The 21,030-nt window shown below is 42.8% G+C and overlaps 1 protein-coding gene across 3 annotated transcripts in view; it reads right to left on the bottom strand.

Moving 5' to 3' along the window:
* Positions 1 to 1,662: 1,662 nt before the first annotated feature.
* APBB1IP (amyloid beta precursor protein binding family B member 1 interacting protein) overlaps positions 1,663 to 21,030 on the bottom strand; it is a 67,029-nt gene continuing 47,661 nt past the window's right edge. For 2 of the 3 annotated variants that reach the window (XM_054192691.1, XM_054192692.1), the window contains exons 11-14: positions 11,071 to 11,169; positions 9,982 to 10,099; positions 5,914 to 6,011; positions 1,664 to 3,574 (exon numbers count right to left, since the gene is read on the bottom strand). In XM_054192691.1, the coding sequence (XP_054048666.1) occupies positions 3,044 to 3,574; positions 5,914 to 6,011; positions 9,982 to 10,099; positions 11,071 to 11,169 (846 nt within the window). In that variant the 3' untranslated portion in view covers positions 1,664 to 3,043. Of the gene's footprint in view, positions 3,575 to 5,913; positions 6,012 to 9,981; positions 10,100 to 11,070; positions 11,170 to 21,030 lie in introns of all 3 variants that reach the window. The other variant, XM_054192693.1, reaches the window with a different exon arrangement.

Raw genomic sequence — 21,030 nt, 5'->3', positions numbered from 1 at the left:
TTAACTGGCCATAGCCGCACTATGGGGGCTCTCTGTACTGGGAGTGACCCCTGCTTTGGACTTGTCCATGTTGTCTTCTGGTGCCTGGCCTGGGCAGTTCCTTAAATTGCACCTGGGGCTGTGCTTAGGCCCACTTTGGCAGTACGGGTGAGCACTAAGCTCAAGCTTGCATCCTCATCCTCTTTTATTTAGCCGTAGAGACACAGGCGTACAAGCTGTGACATCTTGCTAGCAACGCTCAGTCCTCAACCACAGGCTGCAGACCAAACAAATGGTTAACAGCAGCTGTAAGACACTCCCCCATCCCCGAGCTTCGCTTACTCTTCCCATGCTTATGCTGCTGACACACCAAAGGAAGGAAGGAGGACACGCGGAGTGGCTGTCCCATGGCTGTTCCTGAGTAGCTGTGGGGATGGGCATGATTACTGCAGCGAGAACATCCCTTAGTGTCACCTTGTCTCAACCAAAAACAAATTAAGTTGTGGGATGTCACATAAACTTTTTTTAGTCACTCATCTGGCACTTCCCTGGCTGAAGCATCCCTGTTCTAGAGCACCCTCTGAGCATCCCCATGTTCCTCTTGTGTCCATCACCACTGGCTCCTTCCAAGAGCCTGTCCTTTTCACTCCCACTGCATTCATTCCTGCTCTTCCTAGTGCTGACGTGGGTGTTTTGCCTTGCATTGCTCCAACTCATCAGGGGTCTGGCTCCCTGATACGCAGTGCTCCTGGTTTGTGCTTTATCAGAGCAAAGTCCTGGTCTTTGCCGTCTTGTGGAGGACTATGCCCCTGCAGCCATCGAAACGTGAAAACATAGTAGGCACCATCTGAACAAAAGTGAGACGGGCCAGCCAGCGCTGCCCTCTGTACTCGGGTAAAAGGGTGGCTCTTGGTGCTGTGAACTTGTGGAAAACGTGGAAGATAAGGGTCTACAACTCTTAGATGAAGTGGGGCTGTAATGGCCAGCGATCACCTCGGTTAATGTTGCACTTCTGGACTCCACCAAGGATGTTTTCATTGATGTCGGTCAGTGCAGGGCCTGCAAGGTGTTGGGGGGTGAAGGCCAGGCCTTGGTAGCCTGATATACCTGCATGACCTTGGAAAGCCTAAAAGGTCCCCCACCACTTCCAGATTGGTCAAATAATTTGCCTAAATCAAAGACCCCACCAGGGAGTGGGGTCAACGCAGGAACATGTGGCATGACATACTGGTGTGGGGGTGGGAAGGAGGTGGGCCTCACCTACATTATAGCATCAACAGACTCAAAATGCTCCTTGTCTACGCTCAAACAGTGGCCCCTGCAGGCAACGCCCTCCCTGCCACCTCTGTAGATACGTACCTCGCTCTTAGCATCTCTCACACACACACGGTCTTGTAAAACCTCGTATTTAAAATGCTTTTACATTTTTTTCAAGTTCAAAACCAGGGAGGAATATTAACCACAACCTCCCTTTCCCACATACAGATGCCTTCATTGGCCTGCCTCCAGCAGCCACTTCTTCCACCAGAGATGGCACGGCTGTGGGCTTTACCATGGTGTTTAAAGCAAAATCATTGCAGTGACAGGAAGAAATGCATGTGGTTCATCACATCATTAGTGTTTTCAGCTTTAAAAAAAGAAAAAAGAGAAGGTTCTCATTTCAAAAGGAAAGGCACTTTATAAAGCTCTGGTTATAGCCTTCACGTTTCTGCTAGGGTGCTAGGCAGGTACGTGGGTATTAACAAACCAACCTTAAACCAAAAATAAGACAAGAGATGACCCAAAGCTCTTCCAGGCTGTGGCAGTGCCTCTAGCTTGCCATGCCCTCTTCTCCCACCACCCCTTCTGGACCCAGGACTACATTTTGACAAACAGCAGCGCTCTCGCCCCCTGCTCTGTCGGCTGCTTTTATGTATTTATTTATTTATTTAGATGTCACACTTTGCTTTTGATGCTTTTTGTATTGCAAATTACAGAAATATTTATGATGTCTTAGAGATTGTATGCATGAGAAGAGGCAAAGACTGGAAGAAATAAAAAGAAAGACTAGAAGGTATAGGCAAAAACTCTTTAAAATATTTGAAGTCGTACAAATTGCCAGTAAAATGCCTGTTCATTAACTATGACACTTTGCACAGATATAAAATAGAAGCTGCTTTTATTTGAGAATTAATAATGAACGCTGCCTAAATGAACAATGGAGATTAAAATGGGAGAATAAATGAAAAAAAAAGACGTAGGAGGAGGTATGAGGTACAAAGACTTTCAGAAGACAGACCATTTCTAGGTAGTTTGAAGAAAAACATTAACCAACAGGAAAAAAATCCCTGCTTACCAAGGGAAGCATACATGTTTTCGAAATAAAATTTTTCTTTGTCTAAGACTAACCAAATGAGATTAAGTGACATTTAAAGGCAGCAACTGTGAGTGCTGACAGGTATGACTGGAGTTGCATACAGAAGCAGGAGTGTGTAACATTTGTGGTGACACTGACTGGAAATGGCCCTGGTCCTGCCTTATATCTCAGAACAATCTAGCCGAGGTTTTACTTTTTAAGAAAGACAATTTTTTTTAAAAAGGTGGTCATTTTATTGAAAAAAACCCGCACAATTGGGGGTTTCCTGATAAAGAACCTTTAAGGGGAACTCTGTGAAAAGGGATCTTCCAACTTCTCAAAATTCACATGAGAACATTGTTGTATTTTTTTCCTTCAGCTCCCATTCTACTAAGAGGCAGCCACAGAAGATGCATTTCAGTCACTGGCCAGCTCTGCAAGTGCTGCTCCACCATCCCTTGCTGTCCTGACGGACTCTACAGCCAAATCTTACCTTAGTCTGATGCTGGAATTGTAGTTAAGGGCCGGGGGGGGAAGGAGAGGGGAGCAAAGGGGGAAGAAGCAGGTCATAGGGACAAAGTAGGGGACAGAGGGCACCCCACCTTACTTCTTGAGACCCCCAGGAGGAACTCTGAAGGAGAATTCCTCCTGGAGGAGCCTGATCCAGCACAACCTGCTATGATGCCTCACAAAAACAGCTGTAGCTTGAAGTCCACCTGTTCCTAGAGTTCAGGAGGTGGTGCCCCTTTTCTTCTCGAGAGCTTTCATTAGGTCAGACATGAAATCTGCTTGCCTGCCTCCAGCCCCAGTTAGAGGTGGCCCAGCTGACCGTGGTTCTCCATCTTGTCCTGTGTTTTCTAGCCTTTTTGAAGGAAGTGGCACAGGTTTCTTTGTCGGAGGTGGTGGCTTACTGGAGACAGGTGGAGGTGGAGGTGGAGGGGGTAGTGGCAGGTCCCCATTACCACTGCTGGAGGCTGGTGGTGGTGGAGGCACAAAATCAGGAGGAGGTTCACAGAAATCAGATGGTGGTGGAAAATCAATCTTCAATGTAGGTGGAGGTGCTGGAAAGCTGTCTGGATCTGTTAGGAAAACGCCGCTGTCTCGTTTGACTTTGGAGGGTAGAATTGGTGAAACAGAAATAGCAGACGACCGCCTTTCAGGTGGAGGAGGAGGCTGCAGTGAGTTCCTCCTACTCTGGGATTTCTGTGGCCTCATCATTGACTGTGCCAGGGCAGGCGCAGTGACGTTATTTGACTTGGCCTTTAATAAGCAGAAGAAATAAAAGGACAAGACACAGTCAGTGCATGTGTAAACTAATGCCACTGCTGAAGAGCAGCAAAAAGGTGTGAAAATATATGAGAAGAGTGCGGCAGACAGACAGCGAAATGAAGCAGAGTACATTTTGCCTGAAGAGTGCAAAGAGTATTTTGTTTTCTTTCTGGAGCTGCCCACAGAGCTTTGACAGTGGAAACCCCTATGTTGAGAGTATTCATAGCACTTCGTCAAGTGCTGTCCTCAGAAAATGAGTGCTTTTAAATTTCAAAGAACTGCAGTTAGTAAGACATACAAAGATACTTTCTTGATGTTCCACCCTGCTGTTCATTCCCTGAGAACATGAAGACTTAAAAAAAAATAAAAATACGTGCTGTGTTTTTACATCCAAAAATAATGAGCAAGATTTGAGAACATAAAAAGCAGATGTAGTTTTGGCTCTTGTCCCCATCTCCCATTCTAGCTGGAGATCCAGAGTTGGATCTCTCGATAAAGCTAAAGTCACCTATCTCTGCCAAACTCATGAGACACAACAAGCAGTGAACCAGGAAGAAAGTGGAGAGATTTGGGAATTTAAAGTTTCCATGTCTGGATTCACTGCCCCCCGCACTCTGCAGCATGGGGTGACATGCATTCACCCGCAGGGTGGTACAGAGGGCTCCCTGTGAAGCGTGGCACTTGGGAAAGCCGCCTGTCACCATTCTGTGCGGTGCACAGCAGGGGAAAGATGCTCCCTGGGTGACCTGGCAAGGGCCACTAATAAGCCTGGGGAAGGGTGTCTTCCTGCTGGGCGAGGCACATGCGCACGTGTCCTCCACTTCCAAATCAATAGTGCGACAAACAGGACCTTGAAGCCACTAAGTTCTAGCCATGTTTGCAAGGTCACAAGATGTTCAAACCCTCTGACAACTTTTTTGAAGGAAAAATGAATCAAAGCACCCATCATACAAGTTAAGAAAAAGAAAATGTAGGATAGCAGTTCATTACGGAGATGTTTAGGTGGCTTTTCTTTTCAATTGCATTTGCTGGTCGACACTCTGAAGATAAATAAAGCCCATTATTGATACCTGAATATAATTTGCTCTTCTTTTATTTTCAGGTAGCAACTGATAGCTGATGACAGTTACTACACAAACATGCTATCTATTCTCATAAACCTGTGGAGAAGTCTGCTGTCCTGAAAAGAAAGCTTTGTGACACATTCATTTCTAGTTGTGCTAATTTATCAGTTTAGATCCAGCTAGCTTAGTGCTCAAACTGTAGCACTGTGCACCCTGAAAGACTTCAGCTTGATCCTTTGGTCCCAGGCTTGTAAGCAGCTGTGAGATGAGGGAGGCAACATGTTTGCTTCCGCCAGAGAAAACTGCTCTGTCTGCAACCCTGCAGTCAGCAGTACTAATTCTGGCATTAGCTAAATTTAAGACGCATGCCTTCTCTTCCTCGCTCTCCTTGCCTACAAAGATGGAAGTAAACGAAACACAGGAGGAGGGAACCAGTGGCTGAGTTCTGAGAGCGTGATCTACTCCAGAGGAAGTGAGGTTCAGAACAGAGAAACAGACCTTTTTAAAGGAGGAACTCAAAGACAGAAACAAGAAGCGTAGGATGCGTAATGCAAGGTGACTGCAAAATCCTAGGAATTTAATTTCATTTGTCCTGTGCACTTTATGCATGATGGAAGGACTCTGAATAATGAACTGCAAACAAATGAAGGGTTTTTTTTCTGTAGTGTGTTTTCGAAGTCCTCATACTGTACTCTACTGATATTTTTACAACTAGAGATGGTGCAAGTAGACGATATTTGGAGCTTAACCAAGGAATGCATTTAAAGCCTAAGGAAAACATGTGATGTTTTCCCTTACTTCTTCACTTTCTCCTTTCTTACACACTCATCTTCATCTGTGCACAGTGTTCCCTGCTGAAAACACTACTGTATCCTTTGTGTTATTAAGGCAAGGCCCATTTTCTGGCAGAGACAGAAAACAGCACCGAGGTTCTGACAGCACAGACTCTTTGAGACTGTCCCAGTAGGCACATTCCTATTCCTGCTACATGAACTCACAGCTACTTGTTCTGAAGAATGAAAGTGGCGGATGCCTGTGCCTTCACCTGCCGGCAGTGGCTCCTTGCTTCTGTGCAATGGACAGGCTGTTTGCAGCGTGTGAAGTGTGAGGAGGGGCAGCAAACCAGCCACTTTACCCAGGAGCCAAATCCTTGTCACAACGGTACACTGGCACTTTGAGGGGGGAAGACAGAGGGTGAAGAAAAACAAACTTGAAGAAGTGGTTCACAGGTGACATTTAACTAGTGCACTGGAAGTAACTGCTGACCTGTACCTCTGATGTATCCACTGTCTTCTGAGTCTCAGGAAATTCTGCACTGGAACGACGAACAATTTGGGGAATCCGTCCATTTGACTGAACAGCACCTGTGACGAGGAGACAGAGGGAAGAGAGCGTTACATTTATGTGATATTAACCAGATAAGGTTAATCTTTGCCAGTTTCTTAGCAAACTAAGAAAAAGGCTATAAAAACATCTTTACAACTTCCACCAAGAAACCACTTGTCACACATTTTTTTTATACAAAATTTGGTAAAATCCATGAGAATGTCTGTTTTCTGCTTCAGGATTGTTTTGTGACTTTTCATATTCAGTTCATTACCAAAGGAAAATAAACAAGTTCCCATACATTAAAACTAATATCTGTCCACATGCCTCCATGGTTGTAGCTGACAATCCTACAGGAAGTGGAAGTGGCAGAATTATGAAGACATATGACAGAAATTATGAGAGTGTGTAAAGGTGTCGACAAATGAAGAGCTTTTTCTTCTCACTATTATAAATGGTGATTACAAAAGGGGACCATTAAGGCTGACAGAGGAAGAGAGAAGGGGAACTGGCTTTGGAACGAAAGCTAAACAGAAACCAAACTGGCACACTTAAGCCCACCCTCTGGCCTTCCACTGTTTAAATACTTGTCTTTCATAACAGCATTTTGAAATAGCGTGCTATAGTATTACTACATTCCCAGTTTTTATTGCATGGGTTTTTTTCCTTTACTTTGGGCTAAAGATTAAAAGTGCCATAGTTTCATATCAATATGGGTCATGAGAGCTGAGGGTTTGAAGTCCTACAGAGAGGCTGATTCATTTTCTTTAGTAGGTGAGCTAACGGCTCTCAAACTTCTCCCCCATCTGGAATCATGGAAGATTTGTGAACCTCACTGTATTCTCGGATTAGTGAAGATCTGCTAGCTGGCTAAGTTAAAACTCTGCAAAACGTCTGCTGACCATTACTGTGTTTGTAAGGGATATGCATAAATAACCCAGTACTGTCAAATGGAGTAAGTGAATGTGAGACCAAAGGACAAATTTGTGTGTTTAATTATGAAAAAATACCGAGCCCCTGTATAGCCTGATGAGGATTAAATAAACTCTCCGGTTTAGTCTAGGATTTTTGGAAGCTGTACATATCAAAGTAGTAGACAGTGTTTGGTGCCTAGATACATACATTTGTAAAGCTTAATGACTGCCTTAGCTCTATTATAATTTACAGTTCTGAGATCCAGTAAAGTTCCACTCACGTACTTCTTGGATGCTAGCGAACCCTTAGCTGTCTACACTAGAAGTCTAAGCACAAGGATGGTTTTAATCTTAACATGTATTTTTCTGATTAGCAAAGAGGTTCCACGAATATGATAAGAAACAGAATAAATTCTTTTTATTGCCATGCCTGCAAATCACACGACTGACAGAGAAGTAAGACAAACTCTGCAGTGTATTGCGTTTACTAGGGCTATTTAGGCTTCAAGGGATGACAGAAGGTGGTCTGAAGTCCTTGTGTTTTATATTTGTGCCTGCATGTTTTTCAGCATATTTAATCCAAAGCACTATTTTGATCATTCAAATTACAGACTGTGTTTGTTGAAGGATTAACATGGAAGTCAATAAAGAGATAAAACCAATCTTGTGGCTGTAAGTGCTCAGTGGAGAGTAAATCCCTGGGTTCTGTGTCCATGCCCTCAAGTGGAGCAGGTTACTGTCTCTCCCCACTTCGCCTGCTGTCCATAGCAGAGCAGGAGTTTGGGCTTCACACTGATGCAACAAGAACGCAGCCCTCAGTCATGCTGAGATTTAACTAACATTTAAATGAAAGGGCAGAGAGAGATCCACTCTATATAGTGCAAGGTGTAGTGTCCTGCTTGACAAATACCATATACCAGAAACTTGGGATCTGGATAAATGGTAATCTGTTTCTTCTGTTAATGGATTTCATAAACTATACAAGACTTGAAAGCAACATTTGCTATATCAACTCCTGCCACATACCTGCACATATGCTATACACAAAGTCTGACAGCTAAAGGACCCCCAGTCAATCCAATATGTGAGTTCATGCATTCCACTATCAAGATTTATTTTTAAATGTTATAGTATTCTTTGCAAGTCAGTTTCTCAAAAATTTTATGTTGAATTAATATTTTTTAAGCAAAAAAAAAAGAGAAGTGGTGCAAACATAATGCAAAATATAGATACCCAAAACATAGAATGCAAAATATTGAGCCCTGTAGTGATATGAACATCTGAATAAAGCAACATCCTTCATCTTTCAAACATAATGATATTGTGCTGGCACACAGCATACACTGTTTTTTAGTGTCCAAAGAAACCCATAGTGAGGCAGAGAGGCAAACAACATATTTTGCCTCAGATGCACCTGGCACTTGGGACACTTCAGAACCACAGACCAGTTTGGGGTATACGCGAACACACAAATGCTGGCTACAGCAGTGCGACCAGGGAGCACAGGCTACATGAGATGAGAGAACGAAGTCACACTTGCCTTCCTAAGCATTGCTTTTGGCTGCCACTGAAGTCAACAGAGTACAGCCCCCTGCTAAGCTCACAGAGGACTGTGGTTTTCTATAGCAGATTTTAGCCTATACTGAAATCAGACCATATAAATGGCTATACGGCCATTTGAAAACAGAAGAAAACATGCTTTGTTCCATTTCCAAAACATGAGCCTACAACTACTCACAGTCAGGCAGTTCAGGTTATAGTATTACAGTCAGGCTCCAGGTTTTATACAGGGCATTAATGATAACTGTATGACAGGAACAATCACAGTGACTTGCCCCAATTAGAACGCTAATGATCCTTCAGAGATATTTCCATAGAGATAACATACATGACTAAAATCTTTCCAGGCTATTTAACCATTTAATGGGATCCATTAGTTAACAGTGTATTTGATAATCACATGCAGTATTCCTGGATTCTAGTCAGGAGCTGAAGTTATACAGATGTATATATACGCTTTATAAGGCCTCAATCCTGCCCACATCCAGTACAGACTGCAGCACCAGCATGGAGCCCCACTGGTCAGCCACCTCTCTACTGCCATCAACACCAGAACATAAAATGCTCCACAACTGTCCCATCCACCCTCACTAACATATCCCTGTGTACAACCGTCAAAAATCTCCCGATCTCAAAACAGTCTGTTACTGGGTCTCCCTACCCCAAATGTGCATTTATTACCATGATTTGACTCCAACGAATAGTAGAAAGACCACCTTCTTCTCACATGTACTAAAAGGCAAACTAGAGCCTTGGAAAGGTGTTTGGAGGATTTTGATTTGTCTACATGAGAAGTCAGAAGATTAACTGTCAACACGGATTTTGACTTTGCGTGTCTTATGATAGTAAGTACTTGGCCAGCATGTCCTTCCTAATAAATAAAGCATACCTTAAGCATGTAAACTAAAAACATTCATGCAAGTTACAGATAGTATCATGCACTGCTGTATCTGTACAATGATAAAATAGGTAACAGCAATATGATGAAGCTCCTGGAAAAGTAAAGCTAGGGAATAACCCAATCCTTTCTTCCTCTATGTCCTTCTCCTAACACCGACACCGTTATCATGCAAATGAGTGAAAGGCTAGGAAAGAGAGTGGCTCACTCTATAATAATCTCTTTCTGAAATGATCATTCTCAGAATATCCCACTCATGGGAAGAAAAGCTCTGATACAGGCAGTGTAGATATGGGCAAACAGAAAACTTCAAGACATGAACCATCAGTCTGTAAAATGTAGAGGGAGCATAAAGGATTTGTATTCTGATGCCAACAGAAAAATACCTTATTAAATTATGCAGATTTAAACGAACCTTTGGTGGGTTGTCTTTGTATTCTTCAAGCTCTAACTTTAAAGCGAAAGCTCTGCGGCTAGCTTAGTTATAGATTAGAGCTATGCTGGGCTGTCTAGAACAAGATATTATCTTGCTGAATCAATGAGATGGATAGTTTTCTGAGCAAAGGCTATTGCAACACTGATGATGACAGAAGAGGGCAATAAATGTGATTTCAACTGCTGTGACAGCATTGGTACCTGCTGATAAGGATCCTGCAGGAGCAGCTGGTTCCACGGTCCCTTGATTTGTCCACCGAGAGGACAAGCCAGCTTTCTTCACTGCACACTTGTAATTATCAAATAGCGTCTTGCCATACTGCAAAACAATCAAAATGATACAATAAGCATGGTATTAAGCCTGAAATAGGCCAAGCATTAATTTTGCTCCCAGACAGCTTTTCTGACCCCATTCCTTCCTACCCAGTTTTGTTAAAAAGCAGTTTTCTACAAGTGCCGTGCCTATTTCTGTATAGGGCCAGGTGGAAAGCATCTCTGTAACAGCACAATAAAACAGGAATCCCTGTGACCAAACACAGTCCTACTGATATCATTCACACATTTAATGTTCAGTTTAGTATCTGCAAACATCTTGAAACTTGGCTTTAAAACCAACTGTTCTCAATAAATATCTTTTTCCAGTGCTTTCCAAGTATTACATTTTCAGACTGGAGACTTGGGACACTGAATCCTGGGCCTCTAGAGCAAACAGCTCTGTCAGTGTAATACACAAAATAATCCAATGTTCACCCCACACCTTTGTTGGATGTCACCCTGCAGCAGAACTGGCAGAAAAGAACATATACCTAACAGAAGTGGGTCTGTATAGCCAGGTACAGCCAGTATACTGGGCTGTGTATAAATCCATCTCCCGTAATATTTTGCGCAAAGCAAAATGGTCTGTGAATGTGGATCTTTTTGAAGAGGGTGAGGCAGACAATTTGGGCAGAACTGTCTGAAAAATGTCACAGCTGGACTGACCAGAGTTTGCACATCTTAGCCACAGCTTACTATTGTGCCAGATAACTGTGCAGTGAGTTTTACGAGTACATGAGTTTTATAGCCACAGAATTCACCCTCATGTTAATGAGAAAAACACATTGATAACTAGAGTATAAGAACATTCAGCAAATCCATCCTGGTCATGCCCTTCTTCTCTTTCTATGATAAAATCAGCACGAATGTCCATTCTTGTCACAATATTTCTAGTTGAGGTGATGACAGTCAGTAACCTAAGGAAGACAGGGTTTTACGGAAAACGTATTTAACAAAATTTACTTTTAATCTCACCTTGGCAATTCTTATTCCTGTTACCCATTGATGTAGGGTTGCTTGATCATCGCAGCATAAGTACTTGATATACTGTGACTCCTTTTGGATCTGGGGGTGCTGAAAGATATTGATTCATAAAGTAAGACAAACACCGAAATCAAGTCACTATACAAAAGTGTGAAGGCGCTGCACAGTGACCTCAGTGAGAACACTGCCTATAGGCATCATGTTAACTTGAAGATGATTTGGGAAAAAATAAGAAGCAGCAAAAACAGAGTATAAGAAAATATAAAAAAGATGGTGACTATGAACTATACCTGAGCTGCCACTGGCAGCATTTGCTTGAAATAATTTTAATGCATTGTAATATGAATTCGAGGGCTACAGAAATCTAATAGTGATCTGGATTTCAATGAAGTCTACAAATGCCATGGTTCAAGGTCTAACATTCAATGTATAAACACTGGAAGGAAGTCTGTTTCTCATTGTGGTTTGTCATCTGTAAGGCATTCAGACCGAACACTGAACATGATTAGTTTTCAAAGAGTATGTTAAATTTGTTTAAGCATAAACTCTCAGCTGAAACAGATTTTTCCTTCTAACTGACTGCCTTTCTTTGGGCCTAGTTCTAGCTTTCTTCCTACACATTTTTATTCTGTTTTGCTGTTGTTTGCCAACAGTTTTGTAGTACTGCCGTATGTTCTAGATAGAGGATCATTCAAAATGTGCAACGCCATCAGAAGTAATCTTTTTTGTTTGTTTGTACCAGAAACATTTACAATTTTTAAACCTTTTTTGTTCTTTTGGACACAATTTAGGATCTCTTCCCCTTAGTGATCAATATAGTAGTGGTATGTGGTGATGTACCATTGCAACTCAAAGAGCACCAAAATCCCTGGCTGCCTGCTTGCCTGAGATTGAACATCCTCTCTAAGACTCTGCAGGAATTTTGTTCCCCTGCTACAGCAGAGAAGGTTGTAAGTCTTTAGTAGCTTAGATGGAATAATATACTGCCATCTCTTGATATGCAAGGGAAAGAATGAAATTAAAGGAAAAGGCTTCGTTATCCCTCATTTACGTGTTCATGTCTATTTATATTCTTACAAATTATAGGTGCACAGATAGTGAATATGTTCCAAGGATTCACTATTGTCAATTGACTCTATGTGGCCTGGGCAGTTGAAAATTCACAGAATGGTAGGGATCGTAAGGGACCTTCTGAGATCGTCTAGTCCAACTCCCCTGCCAAAGCAGGTTGGACAGGATCACATCCAGGTGGGTTTTGAATATCTCCAGAGAAGGAGACTCCACAACCTCTCTGGGCAACCTGTTCCAGTGCTCTGTCACCCCCAAAGTAAAGAAGTTTTTCCTTATGTTCAGATGGAGTTTCCTGTGCTCCACTTTGCGCCCATTGCCTCTTGTCCTGCCGCTGGGCACCACCGAAAAGAGTTTGGCCCCATCCTCTTGACACCTGCCCTTTAGGTATTTATAAGCACTGATGAGATCCCCTCTCAGTCTTCTCTTCTCCAGGCTAAGCAGACCCAGGTCTCTCAGACTTCCCTCATGAGAGATGCTCCAGTCCCTTGATCACCTTCGTAAGCGTACCTCCACCTAGCAGCAAGGACCCTGGTTTTATACATATCATTAAGCCCCCAAAACAGAGCAGTGCTGGATGGGGAGCTCGGCAGGATCCCTCGCAGTGCAGAGCCAGCCCAGAGCTGATGTAGGTGCCAGATATCTCTTCACCGATGCCTGCTGGTGCCTGGGCATCCCTGGTGTGGAGGCCAAACCCTGGCCACAGCTGAGTGACCCATGGATTCAAAAGCAAAGCTGAACACAGAGGTCTTGCTCCCCAGCCACGTGTCCCTGCTCCCCCCTCAGCACTGCAGACACCAGGCTTCCCTTGCTTGTGCTGTCCCAACTGTTTAGGAGGCCACATTGTGATTTGAAAAAAAAAAAAAAGGAACTAGTCTGGGTTAAATTTAACCCATTTCATCCTGCTGTGGTTTTTTTTGTTTTGTTTTGTTTTGTTTTAAACCCAGCAGTACACAGCATGGCCTCATATACAGCATGGGGATAAGGGGCACTGTGGCTTGGGGAGAGAAGTAGCAGCAAGGGATGGATGAGAGGATGGGACCACACAAGCCAGTATTGCTGCCAAAGCCCTGTATCATCAAATTACAGAGCAAGAGTGAACACATCAGGGAGATAACTGTGAGGAACAAAAAACCAAAGGGATATTACTCTTGAAGGGTCTCACAGAGACAGATGTGTCCCAAGGCAGTGCTGTGGGTAACTGCATTACAGCTCCCTGCTGTTTGAACTCAGCTGCTCACACAGGTCATACTGCTTGCCATTTTTCTGCAAATACATAGCTGGCCATCTCCCCCGGATGATGGATATGCAAAGTCTGCTGCAGCCCTCTGGAGGGTCCGTGGCTGACTTATGCTATTAACTTGCTCTTGGGGACTCTCAAGGTGAGAGCTAGGGATATCTCACATTGCAAGCCCAGAGATGACAACTCACTCTCACCAGGTGCCTTAACCACGCCTGTTCCACAGATCTGTGCCTCACCGACCCGGTACGCTCACACACCACCCCTTCACACAGTTCAACGTACAGGGCTGAATCTTGCTGCTATGCCACGTATCACACAGAGGCAGTAACCAGGGCCCCTGGACAAACAGCCTTCTCCAGCTTCCCGGCATCTGCCTGTCCCCATCCCCAGCAGCCTCAGACACCCTGAACGCTGTTCAGAACAAGCTCTGCTACTGCAATCCATGGCGAGCACACAATGCCTGACAATCCTTATTTCCTTCTGCCATTCTCCATTTTGTGACTTAACACAGTGAAAATCATTAGAGAATTCAGTCTGAATACTTCTTTAAAAGGGAACTGTAAGCAGGCACTTCTCTGTGTGGCAGAGTACATCCCATAGACCTGGTTACATTATCACCAACAGACCCAAATGAACCAGGAGGTGCAAACAAAGGCACTGCAACCCTGGGTAAATTCAATTCTTCAAGCACTTTTCAAACAGCAATTAGCAATTTTGCTCCAGTGTGTAAGGTCCTACTGAACCCAGCAGATGGCACCCAAAGCTTTCAAAAATGAAAAAAGTAAGGTTTTTTTTCCCCCCTCCTTTTTCATGACAACAAAATCCAATGGGTGTACATATCTCCCCTCATTTTCAAACACTACACCTACTAACAGTTTTTTTTTAGAAGAAAAACCACAAACTTCTATAATTTAACAGATAATTCATGCAAACACCTGGAAGAAAGTGCACACTGCATAAACAAGGCAGAGGAGGCCATGGCATAGAGCAAGCTAGGTAATGGTGCTGCACATAGACACAGCCCTGCCACGGGGACCTGCTGCTGGGGAGCTCAGAGGGGCTGCTGGAGACCTCTCCTCTGGGCACCCTACAGAAATATCAGTTTCACAAGAACATCTGTACTGTGTCAGATTAAAGGTCTCCGGATCCAGCTTCTGGACTTTGACAGTGGCCACAAATGGATACTGAGGGCAGAGAAAGAACAAGACAAGCATATATGATACTTCCTTCTCTGTAGTCTCTCTGTCTGCAACTATTTTCAGGTCAGGGGATTTTCTGAGCTGGATGGGATTTCTCCTCCAGGTACTTCTTCAGCTTTTTATTGAGTCCAGAGAGAGTTGTGGCATCCACAACACCCAGCCTACAGGCTTCTAGTCTTTGCAGTCATTCTTCAAGTTATTCCTTACTTTTGCTTATCCTTGTTGCTCCTCCTTGATCCTTTTTCCAAGTTTATTATATCTTCTTTGAGATGAGAAGACCAGAACTGCAAAGGTGAGAAGCAACCATGGACTTGTGCCATGGTATGGCAACATTCATTGATTTATCATATATGCCTTTCCTAATCATTCCTAATGCTTGATGTACATAGCTAACCACCACTGAGCAGTGAAACAAAGCTTTCATCAAGGTATATACTGTATCAGCATCTTGCTTCTGAATGGTACAGGTCAGCTCAAAGTTAGTAATTTCACAGCTGCAGTTCTGATCACTTTTGTCCCTATGCACATTATTGTGTGTATACCTAGACCATATGTTATTTATGGTTTTATTGTACAGAACCTCAGCCTCACAATGGCCTTCCAGGATTCTTGTCTGCCCTTTCCTCAACTATCTAAATAATGTAGCATCATCAGCAAGCTTCCTCACCTCACTGCTTACTCTGTCTATGAATACTTTGAGACTGGGGGGTTCTCACCATCCTGAGAAGCTGAGAGGGAACTGTCAGTGAACAAGGCTAGAGTCTCCCGTGACGGACAACATCATGGGAGTTATTTACTGCCTACTCTCTACCCTGTATTTTACTAGCTATTGTCTCTACTGGGCAATCTATCTTAACTAGTGACATTCACCAGTGGGGCCTATTCCAAATTACCCCAATCAGTTCCTTGATTAAATTATTCCAATCAGCAACCATGATTAAATGCAAAGTCACAAGTATATTCTGTCAATTAGGGTTGAGACTAGCAAGCTGCTGAGCACCCAGCTCTCATAAGGACCTCAATGCCATGCAGGCAGTCTGTATCTTCACTTCGTAACAGCTAAGAACTGTATTTTCTCTCACTTTCCAAGAAGCAGCAGCACTGTCTCTCTTTTTATGTGTAACCTTACCGATGACACATAAAACATAACTTTGTACTGGACCCATAGCCCACTGAAGTCGACTGCAAATATCCCCACTACCTTTCCTGGGCTTTGGGTCAGGTCTAAGGAGGACTGTTCCACGCTAGCAGTGCAGAGGCTGCCTACTGCAGCTGTGTGCAAGGCCAGACCCCAAGACCGAACACCAGCAGGACCAAGCTTAATACTGAAGGTTTATACTTGTAAAACATTATTAGAAAGCGGCTCAGATTTGGTTTCCTGTGGTTTCTAGATGCATGAAGCATGCTGCTTTGGATAGGATGGTATAATTTTTCAGCCAAGAAACGTCACATCCCACCCCAGCAGCTTGCTCACTTGGGAAGAACGGTACCATAGTAAAATTACTTTGGCAGCAGAAATAGCAGGTCTCTGCTGTCGCTGGTGACCTTTACAAGCTTTACTCTGCCCTAAAAACTTCAGGCTATATGCTAAATCTATTACACAGTACATAAAAATGCTGACTCAGTATAATCAATTCAGAGAAGTATCTGGACAGCTGAAAGTCCAAGGAAATGATGACTTGCTGCGAAGATCCATGTGAACCAATTTCCTCCTTTCACAGCTCCTCCCTCTCAGGGTAGTTGTGCAGTGCAGCACACAGATGTAAGGAGCTATAGTCACTACTCAAGTCTGGTTTTGCTAAAATACATTTGTAGTCTCTCTAGTAACACCTCTGTGAGACTAACAGAGGTCATAACAATATCAATCACGACAGTCATGTGAGAAATACTGTATTTTTAGGCAAAGTAACACTAAGCTCAGTATGCCACAGTTTAGACATCTCACATAGAGAGAGATATAAATTATTTTGTTACATGGTGCATACTGTGTCCTGAAAAGGTCATTAAAATCATCTGACAGCAAACTGAAAACATCTCCTCTGGAATGGTTTATCACCTTTGCCTCTGAAACACGCAGCACCAAAACGAATTATGAACGACAACTGTTTAAAAAGCAACCACCCCAGAAGTCATTGTTTGAATGAAAAGTGGTTATGCAAATAGAAGGGGACTCCAGAATTTTTCTCACAGAAAAAAATTGAATAGTGCTTCGAAATAAGACGGTGTATTAAAATGCAACATAATTTGATTACAGTGAACTTTTTTCTCTGTCAATGTCAAAACTCTTAATAATGATGAATTAGTCACATCATTGGGCCTGATTTTTGGAAGTGCTGGACACCTGCCTGAGCACCTCAAATGTCAGGCTGCAAAAGGATGTGGTGTGTTCCACCCGGAAAAGCACTGAAAAGGTTTGGAACAGAATCTAGTGTTCTCCTCTGACCCACTGTCTCCTCTACAAGTATCAACTGTCTAGAGATAAAGAAAGCAGAAGCACTTGAATATAAAGAGCTTATTTTCTGGAGAGGTTTAAAAAAAAATATTTGTGCACAGATTACATTTTCAGATACAAAGTAAACTCTTTGCCTAAGGAAAAAAAAAGATAGAACACATTGAAAACCTGAAGAAATGGGAACTGAACTATGTGGTTTCTATGGTTTGTGCCAAAACAAATGACTGAAGGCCATGTGTGCATGAAATTAGAGATTATCCCAATAAAATCTTTTGCTTTGCCTTCTTCCAACACTGAAGATGAAAAGTAAACTCAAGTTATTCAGGCATCTCATTGGATTCCTTGCCCCAAAATACATGGATCATTGCTCAGTTTCTGAGGCAGAAACAATAGCCAGAAGCATAAAGACTGACTAACTTTGGATCAAAAGCTTTGGCTTTAGGCCAAATTTTCACAAAACAGTCAATGTTTTTGGATACCTTATCTTCTTCTGATGACCTTGTGCTATGTTGAGATAGCGTCTCAGAAAAGCTGACTCTTCTGGCTCCTATGACTGCAAATAGAATCAACACTTGGCACCTCCCAAAAATCACACTGAAGTGGTTCAAATTGGCTGTCTACTATTAAACATAGTCAAATTCTGATACTATGCACTCCCTGCATTAAGATGACCAAGCTTAACTGATCTTTTGAAGAAGACATATGTGAACTGTACAGATAAAACAGTAACTGTCCTCCGATAAGGAAATTATTCTTTTGACCTACGTTTCTCTAACCACTGAGGCAAAATTTTTAGGTCTTTAGAAATGTATGTAATAGCCATTGTAACCAGAGGACTGCTTTATACAGCAAATAACATTTTCCAAAGCTATTATATTCCATTTCTCACCATATTCTCCCCATTGTTTATGCGCTAATCTTGCAATACTACAGGCATGTACTATGACTGTAAACCCACATGTCTGAAAGTGTTCTGTAATAAAGAACATTTCTGCTTTTTCTTTTCCAGTTTATCTAGCAATGAATTTTACTCTGAAATATTTATCTGAAGCATTCATGCTAACACAACAATTCTCAAATCTTTCACATAAAGAAATAGAAAATCTCCTGTTTTCTCTCCTCGTTGCCTGCACTAGCAATTTGCTCTACATCTTCTTCCTACCATTTTCTATCTCAAACACTGCTAATTCTCACCTTCTACCTTCTTAACTGTCATTTTGCTGAATGTATTATGTACACGACTCAGTCTGCAACAGAGCACACTGGGTGTGAGGGAGGAAGGAATCAGGTGCAGAGCAACTAAATACCAAATTACCTGCTAGAATGACACCACTGTTGCAAACAGAAGCTATTCTTCTTGAAAATTTACTTCCAGAATTCTTTGGATCATTAGAAATTTTTTTTTAAAAAATCATAGTTTCCAAATGACACGAGGAAAACTTAGCTGTTTCGACTGCACAGAAAAATGTACCCAGCTGTGGAAATAGAGGATGATTTGCCTTTGTCTCAGTTTATCCCCAGGAAACCAATTTTTTTCATCCTAGATTAATTCAGCATTATGCACCATTACCTCCAGATTACTCAAGCACAACCAGCACCAATAAACTATAATTAAATCCACTCTTTGTCACAGGCACATCAGACTGACTAAACCAGCAAATTTGCATATAGATTACCCAGCTATTTGTCTGCTTTGAAAGATTTTTCAACATGGTGTGACAAAACCAGCTCCTGGGCTAGTGTGTGCACGCGTGCACACACACAGACACTCTTAATGCACAAAATAAACATTACGTTCACAATTTCTGCTCAGTGCAATGGATGCTGTCACTAGCACGATGAACAGATCCCTTCCTTCATGGAGAAATCTCTTGGTTTTGAGAGCTTTCAGCTTCAGAATATGAAATAAATCATACAAAAGGTCTCATCCGTTTCCACAGCATTTCCCATGTAACGTAGTAGATGGTGAAAAAGAAGCTCTACAGGGAATCTATGCATAAAAATTTGCATTTTTAAATGCAAAAGTGACTGTGAAGAACCAAAGCACTCCAACTTGCGCACTTGCTGTGTGCAGTGTGTGAATTTATTTTTTCTGTGAAGGAGAGAGATTTTTGCCCCATCGACGTTCCTCTCCCAGGAGTGGCCAGCACTCTCCACACGGTGGCGAGGAGAGCCACGCTGCTACCCTCTCCTGCCTCCTCTGCCTGGAACAGAGCGACAGATCTGACCTTGACAGACGGAGGTTTGAGTGAGGGTCTTCTCTCACTCTTGGCTGCCCTTTCCCTTCCTCTTTTCTGCATACGGAGGTGTCTATTAAGAAAAGACTCACTTTATCTGATGTCAAAGTGAAGGGTGGGATCTTTAAATTTTTGTAAGCTTTACATTTAGGCTGAGTAGAAAATAGGAAGAATCTGCGTGTTTATAGGAGCAGATGCTGCAAAAGTATTTATTTTATTCAGAGGCTGTTGGTTTTTTGGCTTTTTTTTTTTAAGTGCGGGACTTCCTTTGAGGGAGTAAAGCTTGTTTAACAGTGATACAGAACAATTCAATTTAAGAAGGTTATAGCTCAGCACAGAACAAGTAGCTACTGTGAAATAAAACAGTTCTTCAAGCTTTATAGTTGCCCCAAAGCCCAAGGATCCCTGAAAGCCAACTCCACTGGAGCCTCTGTGCCAGGCTGCACTCTCGTCCTCAGGACTCAGCCACATTGGTTCTGGTTTGCTGCACAGGGACAGCGAAAGGTGACTCTGCTCTCTGACACCAACCGGCCAGCTGTGCTCTTTTCGGTTTGTCCCAGCTGGGCTTTCTGCTGCCTGAGAGGAGCTGATATGAGGAAGCAATCGCTTTGTTCAGTTACTGCAATTGTCTCCGAATCATCCTGAAAGAAACTCCTGAATAAGCTCAGCAAAGTGCACTTTCTTTTGCTGGTAGACACTGTGATGTGCTTTTGAATTATTTCTGGCACACCATCCTTTTCCCCATTAGCTCCTCAGTGTCTCAATGGTTAACAAATAAGCAAAAACCACACCATTTTTGTTCTGAGCCACAGTATATACAATGGGGTGCTGATATAATGGGAAGAAATGATAGGCAAGGATCACTCACAACACATCACACTTCTCTAGCTGTAAGAGGAACAAGCACATTTATATTTGAGCTAGTTTAAAATAGCTAGTCTAGGTGCAGCTCCAACATCACAGGCTGCAAAACCTACCCCAGCTTCTGGCTAAGTACCAAAGCAACCTGCCCATGATGCGCATGATCTTCTTGATCTTCTACACTAACATCAGTACCCAAGCCAGCATCAGAGAAGTAACCCAGGTATGACCGCTCAAGTTGAAATTAAATGGCTAGATTAAAAAAGAAACAGGACAGAGGGAGCTGCCGGCTCCTGGTGACTGGATGCATGTTAGCCAGGACAGGCACTAAGATCAAAGGCTCACTGTCTCTGCGAGCCCCTCACTTGACTGTAGTCTAAGAGAAGAAATTTGAAAAAAAGACTGCATCCAGGTCCTGGATCCACCTGGACCGAGATCCAGGCGAAGCAACATTCAAAGAAACGTCATGGAGACTTAGGGGCAAAAGCCCATATAGTTCAGGGCAGTGTCAGACAACCTGAGAAACCTCATTATTCTAGCTAAAACCAAGTCACCAAGGTTGTGATTAACATTAAGTTATAGGGTTCCTCTTTCCCATAAGTTCTTGGTGATGCCTGGTACACAGACACAGAAATGGCAGGAATGTTCTGCTCATTTTTATATCTCTCGAGGGCTCTTCCCTCCATAAAGACACACCATAAAGATGACTGGGGTTTGGGGGAGGCAAAAAGAAACGTTCTATCTTTTCTCCCTGCTAATATGAGACAGGACCTTTGAAGGCAGGTACAAATGTTACTGGTTTTAGTCTAGTTATTTCTTTAGAAGGCTCGTCATTCAAATGGAGAAAAGAAGGGATGCTTTCTTCAAGCACGAAGCCATATTCAACTCCAA

The sequence above is a fragment of the Rissa tridactyla genome, chromosome 2, assembly GCF_028500815.1.
Source record: "Rissa tridactyla isolate bRisTri1 chromosome 2, bRisTri1.patW.cur.20221130, whole genome shotgun sequence".
NCBI classification, from domain to species: Eukaryota; Metazoa; Chordata; class Aves; order Charadriiformes; family Laridae; genus Rissa; species Rissa tridactyla.
The sequence above is the reverse complement of the archived record's forward strand: the minus strand, read 5'-3'. Positions and strand labels throughout refer to the sequence as shown.